We start from the raw sequence: 21,189 nt of genomic DNA, 5'->3' as shown, positions 1-21,189 counted from the left end.
CCTTATCAACCTGAACAATTCTGTGGTTCAGTAACATGAAAATGAAGTAGGTTGTTAAAATAATTCCCTGAAGAGCTTTATCTGTGCTCTCAAAGACGTAGTATGAAATAGGTCTTTTTTTTTTTTTTTCTTCTAGGTTATCTAAGTATTGTTTGATTTGTTTCAAGGATCATATGCATTAATATTTTCTAAATCTTAGAAGCAGTGTGACATGGGCTATTGAATGTTATGGTGAGAGAGGCAGCATCTCTTGTTTCAGGTCTTGTGTGCCATTCCTCAGCTGCATATTAAAAACTGAAAGTTACAAAAATTCTGCTTGCATTCAGTTTTGCAAATAAGCCAAACTTATCAGCTGATACTTCTTCAGGTTAATACTATGTAATTAATACATTTTCTGGAATAAGGGTGTTTAGTATTGATCTTGTAATTAGGATCATGTCAAGTAGAAGTTGTGGATCTGGTTTATGTAGGGGAAGATACACCTTATCTGGAGCTCAAAGTACTGTTATATTGGAAGAGGAGGAGGAAAATGATCATAGCATGCAGTCATCAAGGAATATACAGACAGATATGATATAATAAGCAGACTGAGGTATTCTCTGTGCACTTTTGAACTAGAAGTGCAGAACATTTACTTGAGGACAGGATTTGAGGAGACACTCCTACTTATACTCTATTTTCTTCTACCTGGCATTTATGCCTTATTGAAATATGTTTATGGTCAACATGGGTCTCCTGTGTTAGAATGATTTGGGGATGTCTGCATCTAGTGGTGTAATTTGAGATTCAAATTAGTCAGGACCTGAGATGTCATTGTGAAACTCACCTCCTAGACATGAAATTTGTCTCCAGTTGAAAGAGCATAGGGATATAGGTAATCCGAGGTGGAGCACTGCAGGATTTGGACAATCTTGTCTTCTTGCTTTCCTACGTTCCACGTTTCTAGTGTGTCAAAGGAATTGACAGTTGTTATCAATTCACTTTGAAATCAATTTCAAGCAGTAAATGATTGTAGTGAGACACTCCACTTGAATCTGTTGATTTTTTTCCACTCTAGTTGTTAAGAAAACTGTCTATTTGACCATGATGAGTAGTGTCTTGAGTTCCTTCCAGATTATAGCAATTTACTTTCATTTGCATCTCTTTAGTGTCTTTAAGAAAAAGACTCCTTACAAAGAAACTTAGCAAAGCCTTCTTATGTTAAATGGAACTATTTTACAAATGAGCAAGCTGAGACAAAGTGGTTAGATGACTACATCAACAAGGAAAAAAAATAACACTTTTTTGGTGATGATTTTTCTAATACAAACCAGAAGTGTATGCATTAGGGTGGTGTCAGTGTAAAAAGTTTATGATGATGCTATGTCTGTGCAAATTAGCTCTTTGGGGTCTCTGTTCTTTTTGTAAACATTTATTTGGGCTTTTTATACATCAGTAAGTTTGACTGTTGTTCAGAGATGGCATTCAAAGCGTATGACAGCTATCTTCAAGTTTGATAGAAATTTCCTCAGTCCCTGTGGTTCCAAGTGAAGCTTTGGTAATGCAAACTTTAACCTAAAGATAGAGTGGAATGCAGGTCTCCTACATGACAGCACTAATGTGCTGTTATCAAGTGAAATACTGGACTGAACAGATTTGAAATTTTTTTTTGTAATGGGATTTATTTGCCTTGAAGCCAAGATAAATTGGCTTTACATCAAAGAGTGATATTCTCAGTGATGTACAGGAATAGAATTGTCAGGCGGCAAATATATAAATTCTGTAAGAATGGACTATCTTATGTTCATAAAGATTACTACCAGTATAGTATCATTTAATGTGAAAATCTGCCTAAATATTTTTTTTTCTTTTGCTGCAGAACTTTATCAAGTGTGAAAATGAGCTCCTATAATATGAAAAAAACCCTCTCCTTTTTCTTTCAGCGTTTGCTGTAAGTGTAGTTCTTGAAGATGGAGAAGATGAGACTGAACTACCAGTGCTGCAGGTAATAAATTTTAATTGCCAGAGCAAGAATGTTTTACAGACATTATAAAATCATCTAGATGAGACTAGAGCAGAAAGCCTAACATCTGTGACATTGATTATTTTGATCACTGACTTCAGTGGTACTAAATGTCATATGTATGTCTGTTCTATGTGGCATATAAGAGACCTTTAATGGGACACAATGCATGCAGCACTACTCTTCTAGTATTACTAGGTTCTTAATTTGTCCTATGGATTCTTAAATTACTGGAATAAACTTATACTTAACACTTCTGATTTCTTTCTTACACTGGATTTTCTGATTTATGTTGACATTTTTATTAAGAGAATTAGGTTTTTGGGGTTTTGTTGTGGATCAAAATTATAATTTAGAAAACAATTTATTTTCTTTTTTCCTGGATCAGCTGAAGAGTACATTAGAAACCTTGATGATTTCGCATAACTTCTACAAGTTGATAGCGTTACTGCTGTTGAGAGTAGTATATTTTTGAGTATATAATCTTTATTAGTTCAGAGGCAGGTTTTTCTTTCTTCTTGATTTTGTTAAATGCGTAATATATTGAGAGCAAAGTGGCTGCTTTTTTGCTAAATTAGTATTATTATCTATTGCTACCCAAGTCACACCTCAAGTAAAGCATATGAAATTTCAAATTAACAGATTAGAAGAATTGATGGTCAGAGCTAGCCCTACCATTAAACAGCATAATGGATGTTGGGTGTATATGCATATATGTCCTTTAACAGGCTTCTATCTATCAATTTTTATTTATATATGTATATATTTGTAACAGATATTAGTGTATGTATAAAAGAGATTTAAGGGAGGAAAATCAAATAAAAGTACTGGAATGAGTCAAGAGTTAGAATCTATAACTGCTATTTAGATCTAATGATCTTGCATGAAATGCAGATAGATCCATGTTTCTAAATAATTTTTGGTTTTGATGATGGTTGCTCTGAGTAATTTTCATAAATGAAAAAGATCCCTATTGCAAACTGCTGATTTGCTGCAGTGTATCTGGGAGACGAGATAATGTCATTCTGTTTTCATTACTTGTAAGTTGCTGTTTGTCAAATTCCACTACTGTCTCAAGCCAGCTGTTTAATGTTATCATTCTTATGTAGGATATAATTTATGAAGGCTTTCCTACTATTTTAGAGTTTCAAAATCTTCCCTCAGATGAAGTCAGAGGTGCCTCCTAGAACTCTTTAGGCCAAAATCCTTTTTTTTTTTTCTTTTTCTTTTACATTAAGAGGAATGTAATGGGCAATAATTCTTTTGTGTTTTAATAAAGGTAATTGTAAAAGAGGACTTGTTTGTCAGTGTACCACAAAACACATACTTTTTTATTTGCATAGAAAATTAATCTTCCCATGTTGTTTATGTTACATGTTAATTTAGAATGTTGTGTATATTACGCTGTAAGATGGCAATACTGTGTATAGTCATCAAAGAAACTTAGTCTTACAAGAGTTTCTTTAAGCTTTATTGACCCAGTCAGCAAAAAAGGGTCATAAGCATGGATCATGGATGCAATGCAGCCATTCTTGAAACAGTTTTACAGATGGCTACCAAGGAAGTTGGAGCTTATGCATTGCAGTGTAAAAGTCAGACCTGGACAGAGGTAGAGATCATCTGATGCAAGCAGGACTAAAAGGATTAAATGAATATGATATTTAAAAAAAAAAAAAAAGGGGGGGGGGAGGAAAAAAGTGTTTATAAATAGGAATTAAGTCACAAGGGTAGGAAAACTATATAAAAGCTTGTTACTGAGGAGTACCTTGTATGGCATTTCTATCTGAAGGTCTTAAAGCAATTGAACCAATATAAGTCCTTCAACATCCTTATGCAATTAGTAAAGATGATCTTGATTTTACATGTGAAGAAACCAAAACACTGAGGTGCTGTTACCAGGGAGAAATTACGCAATAAATGAAGGCTCTGTTTTCCTTTCTACAATTTTTGTAGGAAGTGCAGAGCTACTTCTCCAGTCCTGTCTCTCTACCAGTCAGCAGTTCTTAAACAACACCCTTCCACCCAGCCTCTGTTATTTAGAAGCAGTTGAATGTGCTCCTAAGATATTTTATGTGTGTGACTTAGTTTCATGGTTAATGCTGCAAATGCAGTATCACTGTTGTCTGTACCTCAGCACTCTTAAAATTCCATCACAAATGCATGTGATACCTGAGTAAATCCCAGCAAAGTCATGTTATGTACAACAACCTTTTCATGTTTATTTGTCTTGATATAAATTGCTTTTGAGTCTTCCTTTAAGAATTGTATTTCAATAGATGCTTGATAGTGGATCAAATGAGTACGAGTGTGTTGGCTTTTTTTTACGCACTGGACAGGTGTGTTTGTATTATAGAGTTCCATATTCCAAACTTTGTGCTAAGGAGATACGTATTAAAAAAACCCAAACAAAACCACTGTTAATAGTTTAATTAACATTTTAATTATTAATTATATTAATAATTAAACCATATGTTAATAGTTCTTGAGTTAAAACCTCTATGTATGCATTTACAATCAGATAAATGTTTTGCCTCCCTGTATGTCTCTCTAGAAATATTTGAGGTTTTGCGTTTATATTTAGTTTGCTTTTTCTCCTTTCTTCCAGAAGTCTGAAAAAAGTGGAACGATTAGTAAAATAAGCAGAGGTAGGTACTGTATAGTCTGTATGTTTTCACTTGTGGCTGCCTTTTTAGTATGTTGTGTTCACTGGGTGAACAATGCCCAAATGCTCAACGGCATTGTTAGTTAATTACTGATTCACAAATACTTTTTTTTTCTCATTTAGTCTCATCAAACAGAACTTCTTGATCTTTGTTTGTATTTGCAGTTCTTGTAGTTGTTTTTTTTTGAAAATGTTCACTTGCACTATGAAACTGATGCATTGCTTTTTGTAGTACACAGTATTTTAAAATAAAATTTAATGATACTTAGTAGCTGTTCTTGTAAAAATTTAACATGAAACTGAATTTTACCATTCTGCTAAGCTCTCATGGTACATGTAATAACTATATAATAACTTGCAATAACTTTTTAATATCTAGAAGCAATTATTTAAGAAACATGTCAAACATTAAGAGGATACTGAGTGGTAAAATAATTTTTTTACTGGACATATAACAAATTATGAGAATAAAAATTATGCAGGCTTCTGCCTTTTCTGAAAATAAATCTGATGTCTTTCCAGCAAAAAGTTTACAGACCTGAGATAAGGACTTGCAATCTCTGCACTGTAAACTAGTGCTGCCTCTGCTATATTAAAGCCATTAAATTCTTGAAGGAACTTGGGCTCTCATAAACCCTGAGTGCTTGGGTGTGCCTGCTCTAAGAAGAGCCAGCTTAACCATGTCTCTTGTAGCAGTTTGTGAATAGTTATGAGTTCATTCTGACATCAGAGCTGAACACTGGGAAGGCTTAGCTTGCTTTTAGTGGAGTTGCTAACAGAACTCTTGAGTGGTGCTGCTAAGATCTGTTTTTTGCTTGTTTGTTGGCTTTTTTTGGACTTATTTGCAAGCTCTGTCCCTAACACAGATAACCACTTTTGTGGAAAATAAAATTAAGTCACTTGTCCCATTAATCTCCCATTTTACCATTGCAAGGTCAAGGCATTTCTATAGAAGCTTTATTACTGTTTCCCTGTTCACCCTTCCTTATCAAGTGGCAAAGAAACTCTGTTTCCCCTTTGTGTTGTTTCATCTCTTTCTGTAGAATCTCACAGCACAGCCAGGTGCTGGTTGCTGCTTTTATTACTTTCAGCAGAACCTGCTGTGTCTCAGTTCATAAAACACCCAGGGAGGCATTGACAGACTTTTTTTTTTACTTTTGACAGTGATGTTTTCATAAGTTCCCATATCATCTCATTACTTAGGAAAGTTATATTTAGGGATGTTACAGTGGTAGATTAGTGATGTAACTACTATCTGTCATCTATTGTTTGTTGCAGTAGGAGATCACTTTAAAGCAGACAAGCAAAAGTATTTTATGCAGCAGGTAGCAAAATTTAGAAACTCGCTGCCACAGGAGGTTATGGAAGCAGACCATACCAGCAGTTTCAAGAGAGGACAAGTTCATAAATGTATGGTAAGATAAATAGACAGCAATGTATCTTCTGGCATTTCCTAATTCAGTAGTTGTCGATGCTGTTAGAATATGAGGAGCACTAGAGAAAAGGAAGGTCTTATGGTGTTCTTAAATCTTAAATAGTGTTTCCTATTGCTAGTGTTAAAGACAGTGTACTGGACTAAATGTACCATTGGTCTAATGTAATACATCTCTCCTGTTCTTGAGCTTTTTTTGACGAGATTCTGCCTCTCCTTAAGAAAGATTTTTTTTTTTTTAATTCTCTTTTAACCCATTTCTGTGGGTAAAATCAAGAAAGGACTTGAAACAGAGGATGAAGTCCTTCATGATTCTTTAGTTTCTAAGTTTTTTCATTCCTCTTTTTAAAACTGTTATATAAAAAAAATATTTCTCCTTTATAAATAAGCTGTAGCTTTGTACCAAGGAAGCAAATTTACCATTTGTAGTTTTCTATTCAGAGTTCTAAGAGATCTTTTAAAGTGTTCTTAGTCAGGCCTTTGAAGATAGGTATCAACATCTTCATATTCTTGTCACTGGGAAGACAAGTGTAATAGAGAGGAGACTGAACTTCAATGTTCCCATAGTTGCTTTGTACCCAGAATGTGATGTGGCTTTCTTAATTGGCTGGTGTGCAAAGTGCTTCATGCATGGATATGTTATAGTCCAGCCAAAAGGTAAGTGGTGTGTTTTACCAGTGTTGGGTCATCATTGCCATGCCATGGAAAAAGTCTCGCCCTTCAGATGGATGTATAGGTACTCTGTTGGTGGGTGTGTTTGTTCCCAAAGGGTAGGCTATACTGCTCACCAACAGTATTTTCAGCTTCTGAATAACAAAAGCAAATCTCTTCAAGTGAGGCACTGGCTATTTCAGGCTAGTGTACAATGATTTTGCCTTCTTTGGAAACTCAAGGAATAATGTGTATGTTAAATGAGAGAAGAATGAAGTAGTCTTGAGGCTGGTTTTCTTTTATATGATTCTTGCAAATATTGTGATGTTATACTTCTTATCTGCAAATACATGCAATATTCTGAAAGGATCTAAAGTATATTTGGAAGTTCTATCCTTTTAATATTCTGCCTGGCCTAATTCTGCATTTTATCTAGGCTCTCTAGGAATTAGAGAGGGAAGTTTGGGTGGAAAGGTGAGAACCACATACAAGTTTTAAATACGGGTTTTTTTTAGTATCAGAGTAAATGCGTAGGTGATGAACTTTTTTTGTGTGTGTTAAATAAGTGTGAAGACACATCATGAGTTCTGAAGTGGTAAACAACATGTATTACAAAACTGTGAAAGGGTGTGCAGCTTGAGGAACTGGATACTCTTATTTCTAATTTCAAAAAGTAAACAAGTGGTATGTTTGGAATTGATTTTCAGGGGGGGTTTTGGATGTTACTAAGGTAAGCAGTTTAGTAAAATTCAGGAAATAGAAATATCAGAAAAACTGTATTGAGAGAGTGTTTGAAGTTAGGATGGCTTTCAGTTCTCCTGCAGACTATAAACAGATATATTACAATGCTTATGGCATATATGGTAAATAAGTAAGCATATACACACAGATGAGATTGTGTGTCTGTATATATATCTATATATATGTATGCATACACTACCTTTAACCCAGGAAGATCCCAATAACTATGTATACACATTTACAAATTATTGTTCTTAGCATGAGAAAAGACTTATCTCTACTTTTAATAACTGCTGCAATAATCTGCTTAAAATACAAGAATTAAAAGATCCTGACTTGGAGTTTCAGGTTGATTTTTGACTTAACATAAAAGGAGGGGAAGGCCTACAGAATATGCAAGTGACCTAATTTTTTTAAACTTGAATTGGAAGCTGAGTTTTCTGGCCTATGTAGTAGTCTCTGGTTTGTGAGTTAGAGCAGCAGTGCTTCTACAGTTTAGTTTTTGTCTGAATGAATAATGAGACATTTTTTACTTTTCTCACTGCATTTTCATTGTGCAAATATTCCATTTAGCCTTAAACAATTTAATTTCCATCAGTTCTTAGAGGAAAAAAAAAAAAAAAAGAGGAACTAGATTTAAGTACCATTAACATAGCTGCAAAGATGTCAGGGATGTTCTTTTACCTTTTAGGGGCCAGTGGTTAGACTTCATCCTGGTTGTTTTAAAGTCATAGTTATAACTGTAATTTTTGTGGAAATGGTTTGCATGATGTTACACATACTCCAGGGAAGTATATAAATCATTGTGGAATTCTGTCTTTTCTGTTGATGCTTGTTCTACCTTTTTAATGATGTGTTTAAACATTCAGTGAGTCAGAGACATGGTTATAGATGCCCATTATTTCAGGAGAGTTAGGTAATTAGGAAGCTAAGGAGTAATTTTCACTCTTCTCCATTTCTAGAACAATAGAAGGGAATTGGGAAAACCCACTGTCGCGGATGAAAGTATTGACACGGTAATGATTTAGAAAAATAATCTAGATTTATTAATAACTAGCAACTATTTGTCAATACAAAATTACTTAGAAAGAAAAGCGACTTATTCAGGTTCTAAAATGACAATATTCACGCTAACTTACTTAATGGTACCTTAATTTATACACATATATACATGCGCATACACAAACCAGACATATAAATACAGAAACAAAGGGGTTTGGATTCGGTAAAATGAACACAAAAGGGACAGACACACAGGAACAAGGGTAAGGGTACGTACCCACACACACACACACACACCAATAAACAGGTGAAATAGAAGTTAGCTCAAAGAAAATTTCCCTCTCGAGTTTAGAGTAAATACTCACAATGCCTTGGCATTCCTCAACGGGCGATAATTGAGACTCGAGCGGGGGGACTTCGCCCTGGCCTTCCATCTGGAGCAGACGATACCTGAGAGGCGTCCCAGCTCAAGGGAGATGCTGGTCACAGGCCCGCTGTGATCCAGGAGAGCTCAAAGGGCCTCTCTGGTGGTCGCAGTTTATAGGATCCAAGATAATTGACTTTTGTAAAATACTATCTGGTGCCTTCCGGCAGTTGCACAAGAATTTGAATAACATGCAACCCTGTTATTGTTCCATCTGATCACATCCCAGGCACAGGTGTGTCAGGCCATCAGGAGATGATGGGCCATTATAACCTTTTCCAAGCAATTAGGAGGGGCAGGAGCCAGGCTCCTCAAGGTTATCAGTCCTTATCTCCATAGATTGGTGTATGGCTTGGGGGAATGTGGATGGAATCACACCTGGCACCAAGCAGCCCAGCAAGGAGGGCAGGGAGGGGTAAAAATTGCACCACCACACCCACTTCAGAATATACTTGCAGCCTGGAAATTAAGAGACTTCCCTGGAACACCAAAGACGTACATTCAGGCCCGAATTGCCTCACAGATGAGAATTTGGGTTTCTTGCATCCTTGGTGAATGCTTTAACCTCTGAGTGGTAGAGAAGGGCTAGCAGGCAACATCATCATCATCATGTGTTCTTCTAGGATATTGTTCCCTCCTTTTTTTCCTGGAATGTGTTTGGGGTTTTTTTCAGTAGCTTTGAGTTGATTAAAACAGCCTTTTGTGGTAAATAAACCTTTCAAACCTTGCAAAGAAAAATCATACAGATAGTTTATCCATGCTGGTCATTATACAGTAATGCTTATCTTCCAAGTAGCAGTATTTCCCCATTGGTATGTTTTGAACTGATTTTGTGGTAATTCCAAAGGACTGTTTTGCATAGGATCATAGAATCATAGAATGGTTTGGGTTGGAATGGACCTTAACCATCTAGTTCCACTTCCCTGCCATGGGCAGGGACACCTTCCACTAGACCAGGTTTACTCAAAGCCCCGTCCAACCTGACCTTGAACACTTCCAGGGATGGGGCAGCCACAGCTTCTTTGGGCAACCTGTTCCAGTGCCTCACCACCCTCACAGTGCACAGTGAAGAACTTCTTCCTTATATCTATCTTTCAGTTTAAAGCCATTACCCCTCGTCCTATCACTACACTTCTGATAGAGTTCCACTTCCCTGTAGGCCCCCTTTAAGTACTGGAAGGCTGCTGTAAGGTCTCCCTGGAACCTTCTTCAGGCTGAACAACCCCAACTCTCTCAACCAGGAGGTGATCCTTGAATATCAACCAGCTTTCTTGCACCCCTCTTCCCTCCAGGGCTTTATCCCATGGTACTCTGTCAGGCAGATCCCTGAAGAGGCCAGAGTCTGCTCTCCTGTAGTCCAGGGTAGTGAGCTTGCTGTGCTCCCTCCTTGCTGCTCTAAGGATCTTGAACTCCATCATTTCATGGTCATTAAAGTCAAGGCTGCCCTTGAGCTTCACATTCCCTACCAGCCCCTCCTTGTTGGTGAGAACAAGGTCCAGCATAGGACCTATCTTTGTTGGCGCATCTATCACTTGGAGAAGGAAGTTATCATTGACACATTCCAAGAACCTCCTGAATTGCTCGTGCCCTGCTGTGTTGTCCCTCCAACAGATATCAGGGTGGTTGAAGTCCCTGTGAGGCCCAGGGTTTGTGAATGCAAGGCTGCCCCTATCTGTCTATAGAGGGCCTCATCTACATAGTCTCTCTGGTCAAGTGTCCTGTAGCATACCCTTACTATAATGTCACCTTACTCTACCTTCCCTTTGTCATTGTATACTTGGTAAAACATGTTACTGTTAATGGCTTGTTAAAAGTTGATTAAGGTTCCATTCTGTTTAGCAGTGAGCCATGGTTGTGGTAAGAGTCGGGAAGTCTTCGGTGTTACTGTTTCCCAATTTTTCTTTTTTTTTTTTTTTAATGTGAATTTTCATCATCTTTCCAGCATTTGAAATGGTTGAAGATATTTTCCAGATATGTAAATATCTTAGGGAAATGAAAGACAAAATGAGACAACAAGAGAAATAAAGTATCCACGTATCATCAGAAATAGCGTGGCCATCTGGGACAGGGAAGGGATCTTACCCTTGCACTTGGCACTGGTGAGGCTGAACCTCAATCACCGTGTTCAGTTTTGGGCCCCTCACTACAAAAAGGACATTGAATGACTCGAGCGTGTCCAGAGAAGGGCAACGGAGCTGGTGCAGGGTCTGGAGCACAGGTCGTACGAGGAGCGGCTGAGGGAACTGGGGGTGTTTAGTCTGGAGAAGAGGAGGCTGAGGGGAGACCTCATCGCCCTCTACAGCTCCCTGAAAGGAGGGTGCAGAGAGCTGGGGATGAGTCTCTTTAACCAAGTAACAAGTGATAGGACAAGAGGGAATGGCCTCAAATTGCACCAGGGAAGGTTTAGACTGGATATTAGGAAGCATTTCTTTCCAGAAGGGGTTGTTAGGTGTTGGAATGGGCTGCCCAGGGAGGTGGTGGAGTCCCCATCCCTGGAGGTGTTTAAGAGTCGGGTTGACACAGCGCTGAGGGATATGGTGTAGTTGGGAACTGTTAGTGTTGGGTTGATGGTTGGACTGGCTGATCTTCAAGGTCTTTTCCAACCTAGACAATTCTGTGATTCTGTGACTCTGTATCAGTAGCTATTTTGGATATTAATCTTCGAAAAGACTCCATTCTTTGTCTTGTTTGGTTGACTTTCTTAGCTTGAGAAACAACTTACGTGTTTGAAATTACACCTATTTTCTGTTGACACTTTAATACAGTGAATATTTATTTTTATGAACTATTTTAAAGTGCTTTAGTAGAGGAAACTCTTTCCATTAGATTAAAGCAGTAACACCAAAGTAGGTGTTAGATTACTCTTAGAAAGTATTCTATTGCAGGATATCACAGCTGTTGTTAAATGTACCATAAATGAAACTGAATGTAATTCAGTTGCTTGTGTATCTGTAAATGTACTGATACTAAAACAGTAATTATATAAAGCAGTGTAGTTTTTGCTTTCTACCTCTGAGGATATTTTCAGTTTTGTGCATGTAGATTTAGCCCTTTGACTCTCACTGAAATATAATTTTAATTTTTGCACTAATTCTAATTTTTGCACAGGAAATCTAGCAAATATTCTGCTAGATAGCAAATAGCTGCTATTCAGAAGTTTTTATTGTGCGTAGGTTTTTTTTAAGCAGTTTGTTTGGTGGGTCAGAGCATGAAGGAACACTGCGTGGGAAAAATGTACCATCAAAACTGATATCTATGTCAATGCTTATGCCATCTCTGCAACTTTATCACCAGAAACCTTACACAGTTTGACATTTTCAGAGTTTGTCTTTGTGAATAAGCTAATAAATTGCGGGAAAAGAATATCAGGGGAAAAGTAGAAAAACATTTAACTGCAGCTTTGAGCTGTTATAGGTCTAAATTAATGAGTAACTGTTCAGAGGAACAAAGGAATGTAATTGATCCTCAGGTCTTGGAAATGGTAATCTCATAATTTTAGCACAGACATTTGGGGTTAATGCTCTTTTTGTTGTCACTGTTTTTTCTTGTGATAGTTCTTCATGTGCTCAGTTTTACTCTTTTTCCTTAAGACTACTTCTTTCCTTCTTTGGACGGTTATTCTCCATCTTTGTTCCACTGTTCCTCACTCGTTCTACTCTATTTGTCAAATTAGCATTTTTAACCTACAGGTCAAGATCTGGATGTGACACTAGGATCTCTTAGATTTTTAGGTTGACTTGATCTACGATGCAAGAATATACACTTTAAAAATAAATATTGCATGATGTAAACCTTGAATTTATACTGTACTGCAGATTTACTAAAGTGTTGAAATACTCTGCTGCCTGACAAAAAGCTTCATGTGCTTCCTCTAAGGTCCTCCATCCTTGGGGTGTTTGTCTCTGCAGACATTGCTTGTAGTAAAATCTGGCAGCTTTCAGTTAGTCATGACTCTAGTTCTCTACTGCACTTTCATCCTGAACTGTCTTCAATTTGACATCTCCTGAATCTCACCAAAAGTTTGGTTTCAATGGAATACCAGAAAGTGTTCTTAGAAAGCTCTCCTAGTGGTTTTGTATCTTTATTTTCTCTGTCAGCTTTCATGATGTTGCTAAAGATGGTGGTCTTGAAGCTTGGCTTTTCTGAAGTTTGACTCCTACATCTTTTTTTGTTACTATATAAGTTTATTGGTGTGCACTTCATTCCTTCTCCACATTTTTTGACATTCTGTACAGATCCCATGGGACTTTCAATTTCTTTTCTTTTGGTACTGTCTTGTCTTGGAGTGATGTCATCTGTAAACATTAGCTCAGCAGCCTTTTCTGTGCTGTCTCCTTGAATTAACTACAGTCTGCTGTCTCTTATGCTTGATCTGTCACCTTGAGTGACAGAATTTAAATGCAGTTCTCAATGTCCTCTGCTTATCTCCTTGAACACTGGAAAACAGTATTACTAACTTCTTTTTGTTCCTTATACAGTAATTTGCTGGTCATTGACTTGGATCTCTTAAGTTGTTATATTCTGAGTTTCCTTGACTGCACACTGTCTGCATAGTATCTGAAAAGTTCTTCCTTTTCTGGCCAAACAAACAGAAACTGCAATATTGTGCAGTTCTCCTCATCTTGTACCTTGATTGGTACTTAGTTATGGACTTGGGTAGGTTATACAGCATAGGTCAAATTTGTAAGAATTTTGGAAAGGGCGTCTGTCCTCTTCCTTTCACCTTCACGTTCTCTGTCGATCCTCTGCTGTGTTCTGCTTCTGGATGGGATCAAATCTGCCTGGTTTTCTTTGCTTTCAAAGTGCTGCAGGGTTATTCTATCTACTATCATCAAGAAAATTTGGCTATATCTACTTCATCACCTACTTGTATTTTTCCTGTAAGCAATTTGTTCTATTCATAAATGTTTGCAAAGCTACTTCATTATTTGCTTTTAAATTTCTCCGTCTGCTACCCTGTTGAAAGTTCTTAACTATAGTGCCTTTTAATGCTGTGAAGATATGTGAGGTGTTGATGCTGTGCTGTTAAATAAGAGTATTACCTCATTGTCCTCATGTGAGTGTTTCTACATTTGATGTTTGTTTCTGGGTACAGTTTTAAGCTCTCTCTTGAGGAATCATCTTTTCCATTTCATGTTCATGCATTGCCTAGTGGGGGGAGATGCTGGTCTATGACTAATACCTTGTAACTGGTTATAAGGATTGCTGGTGTATAGAAGAAAAAGCAGCTTCGTGAATGTGGCTACTGTTAACTGTGGGCGTAAGATCTGCTTCAGGTCTTCTAGTCATGTCACGCTTTTTATATGTTAATCCTTATAAGAACTGTTCTGGAATTTGTGTGTGTGTGTTAAATTACGTCTTTTTACTATTTCATGAAATGTTTATATAACTAAAGACATAGCTTGCTATGTAATAGATTCACATGCACACACCTGGGTTCTCACTAGCTTTGGAGCAAAATTGAAAGTAACTTCTTTTGTGTTTAAATCTTCTTATTTTCTGGTTCACAGAATTAAAAGAAATTGTGTTTATCATCCAGAGTCAAAGTAATTCTTTTCATTCCAAGAGAGCAGAAGACCTAAAAAGAGATATTTTAAAACAGGCTGCAGACCTTGGAAAGGTATGTTTAGATAATATAGATTGCACCTTGTTATGAATGCTTTCTCTAATTTTACTAAAAATATAATTTTCTATTGTGCCTTTTTTCAAATCCATTTTACTCCTTTTGTCAACTGTCTTCTGTGTGCTTATAAGAAAATTGTTTCAGTGGGTCTTTTCTGTTTGTATGCTGTGATTTGTCACTAAATAATTTTATTTTGAACTAGCTACCTTTTTGTATAAACAGTTGGTTTTGTTTAGATGACATTCAATGCAAAAGTGATAACAAAATAGACTTCGAAGAACAGTTTTCCAATATGACTAGTGTCGATTTTCATTATATTCATTTACGTAATAATTAGAATGATTTTAGGTGAATACATTTTATTAGAGCCAATGAAGGTGCTGTAATGTAGATTTTCTTGGAATTTCATTGCACGACTGTAGCATTGTGGCAGTAGAGCAGCAATGTTGGTGGACATTAAAATCCTGGCACAGGATTCCCTACTTATGACAGCAGTAGTCTTCCATGTCACTCTTGCCCGCGTCTGTATTCACTCCCTCCCCCAGTGCAGTCCCTTCCCTAACTACTCCTTGCTCCTCTGGCACCCACTGACCACAGTGCAGTATGAAGGCCTGAACTCTTCATCCAGTTATCCGTTAACACATCATGCCATGCTCGGTTCCTGGCCTTCACCCTGTGCAAGGCTGGTGAATCTTCTGCTATGCCAAACCCCACTGGAGACTGAGCTTTCTGCCTCTCACCTGCTGGTGGGCCAGGCTGGCCTGGGAGCCACATGTTGTACAAGTCTGGTTTTGACTCAGCACTCTATGAAATTTAGCCTACAAAGCTTCAGCCTATAGAGGTTTTTAAGAGACTTACGTTGCAAATTAAGTGTATGTAAACAGTGTTAAAATTTCTTTGCCTTTAATAAAAATAAGAAATAAGAGGGGCATACATCCCCTGATATGAAGTAGCTTGCTGGGAGGTTATTTGACCTATTTTTCAATTCCAGGTTCTTTGTGGTAAAGGAAAAACAAGTCTGATTTAAATTGTCTTATGTATCTCGGCCTTGGAGTGCCTAAATCAGATTCCTGGATGTTTTAGGCTCCATTTATCCCAAGTTTGTCAAACCTGTTTTAAATGAATACATTCTAAATGCAGGTTTTAATCCCTTAATGAAATCAGTCATGTGAACAGACTTTGGTCTGCGAAGTTCTACTCTTTCAGAGTCCTCTTTGGGATTGAGACAAGTGTTCAGATACAGTGTGTGCAGAGAGGATTATGGCTTCAGTTGTTAAAAACAAGGGGTTTAGTTGAGTTCTGTAATTGATGTTGTAGAATATGAATGATGAAAAGACCAGTAAGTGGAAGTATAGTTTCAGTGAGGCAGGAATATAGGCATGTTTTATGGAAGAGAGGTAAAATCTTTTTTGTTATCAAAGAGTTGTACTTGTGAGTAGTTCTGCTTTGAGCAAATTGAACAGGCTTTTAGAAAACTTCATTGTCTAATTAAGGAGATTCATTTATGCGAATGCTGAAATAGCAATGCTTTTGCAGTATTAGGAGGTACCTTTTAAACATGGCATCTTGGAGAAGCAGTGATAGGAATACATTAGACCTAAAATCTTGTACCTGAAATTTGGGAAAAGAGGAAATGTACAGGGGGAAGAAAAGAGCATAGCCAGCATGTACTTGGTATGTCTTGGTAGTTTTTGTCAACTCGCAATTCCACTGTAGGCCACTATGAGGCATGACCCAGTAATACTAATTATGGAGAAGGGACGAAAGTTCTCTGAAGTCCTGCACATTTTAAGGTCACATTTTTCATTAAAAAGAATATATATGAAATTATTACTTGCTGGCAAAGGAAGTTAAATCCTTGTGTTTTAAAGAACAACTGCTGTATAGAAACAAAGGACTGGATCAGCTGAATCAGCAGGTTCACTTGCCTGTTGTTACAGAACGAAACGATAGCTGTTTAGTCCATAAGGATTCATTAGTTATTAGTTTCTGCTCTTCTAAAATTAGAAGTGGCAGCCAGCTGCTAAATCTGTGTTATTTAATGAAACTAGAATATCTGCACTACTTTAAAATGCATTAAATCACTGACATTCATATTTACTTTACATTAATCTTTACAAGTAATTTTCCATTTATTTTCTTTCACTGTGTACTTAAAAATTTTTTTTTCATGTGAAACTAATCGATAATTCCGGTCACCAATAGATGTCAGTATTGTGTTCATGCTGAAAAGCATATTCAATAGCGATTTAATGAATATTAACCAAAACTCGTAAGTTAGAACATAGCCATAAAGAAAATTCTGTGAGTTTTTTACCAATTTTCTTAATTTTCTGAGATTTCTGAGTGTTTAAGAAGCTCTGTAATCTAGGCCTTCCTAAGAAACACCAGATAAGAATAAGGAAGCTGTCAGAGTGTGAAATGATAGTATTTGGCACTGTTCTGTTTCTATCTTCTTAAAAAAAAATTGAAAACCATGATTACATTTTTGGCTGTTACACTTAAGACTAGAAAACAAGTAAAATACAGTTTTTGAAAAATTATAGATTTTGTCTGAAATACTGTTTTAGATGTAGTTAATGCTATTTAATTGCCTGGGATAGTGACATTGTTATGAAGACAGAAGTCTTCGTATTTTTTTATGGAAACAGGTCTAGTATGCCCTTTTTTGTCTTTGAGGGTTTTTATATTGTACACCCTCAGCCAATTCATTATGTTCCAAAAACTTTTATTTTTCCTGAAAAGCCTAGAGATTAAATGGTATCCTGTGTACATTATCCAAAAGAAATACAGCAAATTAGTACTATTCACTGTGGAGGTAAAAAAATGCAAGAAACCTAGAATGTAAGAATAAGATTTTAAGACTGATACCATGGAGTATGGAAAATGAAAATGAGTATTACATACTTAGATATCAATAATAGGTGATGTGAAGTATGACCTCCATTTTGCAGAAGTGTTGTAATTATAATTTGCAGTATTTTCACTTTTAGGCTTGCTTTGTTTTGAGCAAAATCCTACATTTTGTACCACCTCATAGAAATGAAGTTTCACAGATTTAAACTATCCCTACACATAAAGGGGAATATTGCTCGTTTGTGAGTTTGAGGACCATCACTGTAGTGACTGCTACCATCAGTTTAAAAGAAGAAAGTACAGTCAAAAGTGTGGAACTGTACATAGAAAACCTCTATATTACGTTGCTTGACTTGCATTAGTTAATGTCTTCATTAAATTTCATAATATCGTTTCTTTGTCAATCTCACAATTTCCAGTTTGACTAATGTGAAAATAGGTGACAAATGTTAGGAGCATCCTACCGTTGTTTTCTTGTTTATTTCAAATGATTTTGCAAAATCCTGTTTCCTGAAGCACAGCAGGAACAAAAATGATCAGAAATCCAGCAGGCCTGTGCCAGTGGTCTGTGCCTCAGAACTTCAGTCTCTTTGTTATGCTACAGGATCATGCCTACAGAAGGCTCTGGTTTTCTGCTTCCAACACAAATTGACTGTAACTCAGTATCCTAACTGCTGCATCTATAAAGCATCAAAGCCACTTGGTGCATATCTCAGCTCTGTTCTATTATGTCATTAGATTCATGGCCGCAATATCTGTTGCCAAAGTGCCAATTGTTGTTAGACATGGCATATGTCCTTTGAAAATCTGTTATTTTTAATTGCCTAGGCTGTACGGATGGCGGCATTGCATTATTTCAATAATATGGAAGATTTCTTTGTTAAAGTTTTGGAGAGAGAAAAGAAAAGTGTAATTGCTTGAATTTTAATGTATATGTGTTAAGCCATCACCATATTCCTATCTGAAATTATCTGTCTCCAAATTATTCCTGCTCATGTTTTGGCCATCTGTGAGAGACTACTTCCAGGGAATTTGTAGACTGTATCTTTTCTTATTTTGCCAGTGAGGCATGCATTCCCTTTCTGGGTGAATTAATGTTTTCTGAAGTTCTTCCTGGCTCTACTTCCACATCTGATTTCAGACACTGGAGTGAAGCTAGGTGAAGTTTTGTTGTCCAAAAGCTTCTTTAAATATTCATGTGTTGTTGTTTTTATACTATTTCCATGATGAATTCTGACATCCATACCTCACCTGACATTTTTAAGTAATATCAGGCTATGATGGAAACAACTCTGAAAATGTGTCTAGGTTTTTCTTGGGCTGTAGTGGTTCTTTCCTTATTTTATTCTTTGTTGGTTGTATTCCACAGATGAACAGGCGTAATTTCTCTTCCCGACCTACAACAAGATCTATAGTTAAAATTTCCCAGTGGTTCTTGGAGTAGGTCTGAACTAAGCTGCTACTGTAAAGCTCGCATGCATGTTAACAATGTTGTGGTTATAAAATTTAGTTGAAGGATTGCTGATGCACTGCAACAGAATTATTTTTAAACCGCTCTCTATATTTAGACAAAATATTCGTAGACTTAATTTGCTTGAGACCTTTCAAAATTAATACCATAAGTGCAGGGCAATCCATAATATATCTGTTGCTTCAACTTTCAGATTACTTGCTCAGATTCTAGATTCTGGTCTGAAAACCCTGTTTCTTCTCTCCCTCCTGTAATGGCTTCCCATGCCATGGAAGCTGCTTTCCAGCTGAGACTGATAAGATGATTCATTTTTGGATCTTGCAGTTTTAACAAGGTTTAATTGATTATATTTAAGTGAAGTGTGGGGCGACATCCTGTCCTGTCTATCCATCTCCACATCTACAACAGTTTGTCTTTATGGCAAGGTTTTCTACAACATCAAGATCAACTCTTTTTAAAATTTGAACAGCTATGTTTTATGCATAACTTCAAATTATTTTATTTCCTAGTGTTATTAGAGCTAGGGGGCTTTTTTTTGGTAGTAAAATGTTAGTGTGCAATCTGTTTCCTTCCTAGCAACAGCTTTCTTTTCTTCTGCAAGGATTTATTCATGTCGAATAAGTCCCATAGCCTCATGAAAGGTGCTTATCTTATTTCTGAAAATGCTCATTCCTTAATATGTAAGAGTTTATCTTGCCAGGCAGAGGAAAGCTTTTGTTGACTTAATGAAAAGCAAGGCTCTCTGGCATACCTTCTCCATGAGCTTTCCATTGTTTTTCCGTCTTTGTACAACAAAGATCAGATGCCAGTCTATGCCAGAGCTCTTGGGGAAGATATTGTCATGTCATCAGTGATGTTAATCTTATACGTCACTCTACTTGGCCCAGGTCTTCCTAGTATTTTAGTGATCAGAAAGACTTTTTCCACAGCAAACTGATGAATCTGGCACATGGCTGGAATAGACTGTGTGAAAGTATCTTGTTGAGATGACAAGTCCTGCGCTGCCCTGTGGCGAGGACAGAGACGCTGGTGGGGTACCGGGAGTATCTGGCACTCTTACTTTCTCGAAGAAGTGAAGCACCTGCAGGGGATCCCTCTTGGACTGAAAAAATTAGAGTAATTAGGGAACATGGTATTGGAGTGAAAGAGAGTGAGGAAGTTCCAGCCATTATTGGTAGCCTCCTGAAACCACACAAATCCTTGTCCAGAATTTTGGAGCATCATAGTACACAGTATGTGTTGCTCTTGTGATGCTTTTTTCTGTTTGAGTCACATGATACTACCGGTAGTAACTACTAAAAGCCCTGTATTATCTCTGGTTTATGAATAGAAAATTATGGAAACAAGATTTCTTTGTCCTTTTCTTTCCCCTGCCCCTTGCCTTTAAACAATATCTGGCATTTAGAGAATGAACACCTAGATATTACCATACTAGTTGAAGTTTCTCCTAAACCTGCATATTTGTACCTTGCACAGTTTAGATTTCTTGTTTAAAAGACAGAAATTAAATTGATGTGTTAATGTAGTGTTTCAAACTTCCTCTCATTTTCAGATTCCTCTTTAAAGTTTAGTTGGACCTTCATTTTATCCAACCTTTCTTCTCTCCCCCCTTGCCTTTGTTTTGCTTGACTTCTATTTGTAACATTATCCAAAATGTTCGTATGTATACTTAACTTCCAAGTCTGTCCATAAAACTTCATTTCTGTTATGAGGGTAGAGCTTTAAGTATAAAAACCTTGTCTCTAGTAAGTGTGTGCATTTAAGTGGTCAGTGTATAAAGTTCATATTTTCCCTTCCTTATCCATATTAACATCTGCATTTGTTAGTTTTCCGATATCCATAGTTTGTTTTCATAATGCTTCATTTCTTTTAGGATTTGCATTTTAAAATTCAACTGCTCATTTTGGGGTCTCAATATTTGGGTCCTCAACTTCTGAAATGGTTCTGAACTCTGGTCTGTTAAAGGGTGAGGTGCCTCTAAGTTCTGATCATCAAACCTTTTGAATGTGTTTCAGGAAGAGTGTACGAAATTACTACTTAATTTTGAAAATGTAATTCAGAGTTGTCTTGAATGTCTTTGAGGTCATGTTGCAGGAGTTTATAGATTTGACTTCTGCTTTATCTTTGCTTTCCTCCAGCTGTTCTCTTAGCTTTTTGTTTTACTTGTTTGATTTCTCACTTTCTGATATGCCCTTGCTTATCATTCTGCAAAGGTATCAGAACCCTTCTGACTATTACTAGGCTTTATTATCAGCAAAATTGATGCCCAGCCCATTAACTACTGAAACTAAATGTTACCTACACTGTAATGCTGGAAGGTGAGTA

The 21,189-nt window shown here is 36.8% G+C and overlaps 1 protein-coding gene across 2 annotated transcripts in view; it reads left to right on the top strand.

The window, feature by feature from the left end:
* The window catches only part of B3GLCT (beta 3-glucosyltransferase), a 69,743-nt gene that overhangs the window by 6,055 nt on the left and 42,499 nt on the right, over nucleotides 1-21,189 (top strand). The window contains exons 2-4 of one of the 2 annotated variants that reach the window (XM_074914598.1): nucleotides 1,923-1,984; nucleotides 4,608-4,647; nucleotides 14,425-14,534. In XM_074914598.1, coding sequence (XP_074770699.1) covers nucleotides 1,923-1,984; nucleotides 4,608-4,647; nucleotides 14,425-14,534 — 212 coding nt within the window. Of the gene's footprint in view, nucleotides 1-1,922; nucleotides 1,985-4,583; nucleotides 4,648-14,424; nucleotides 14,535-21,189 lie in introns of both variants that reach the window. The other variant, XM_074914591.1, reaches the window with a different exon arrangement.

Source organism: Athene noctua, chromosome 1 (assembly GCF_965140245.1).
Source record: "Athene noctua chromosome 1, bAthNoc1.hap1.1, whole genome shotgun sequence".
NCBI lineage: Eukaryota > Metazoa > Chordata > Aves > Strigiformes > Strigidae > Athene > Athene noctua.
Note: the sequence above shows the minus strand (reverse complement) of the source record. Positions and strands in the feature narration are given on the sequence as shown.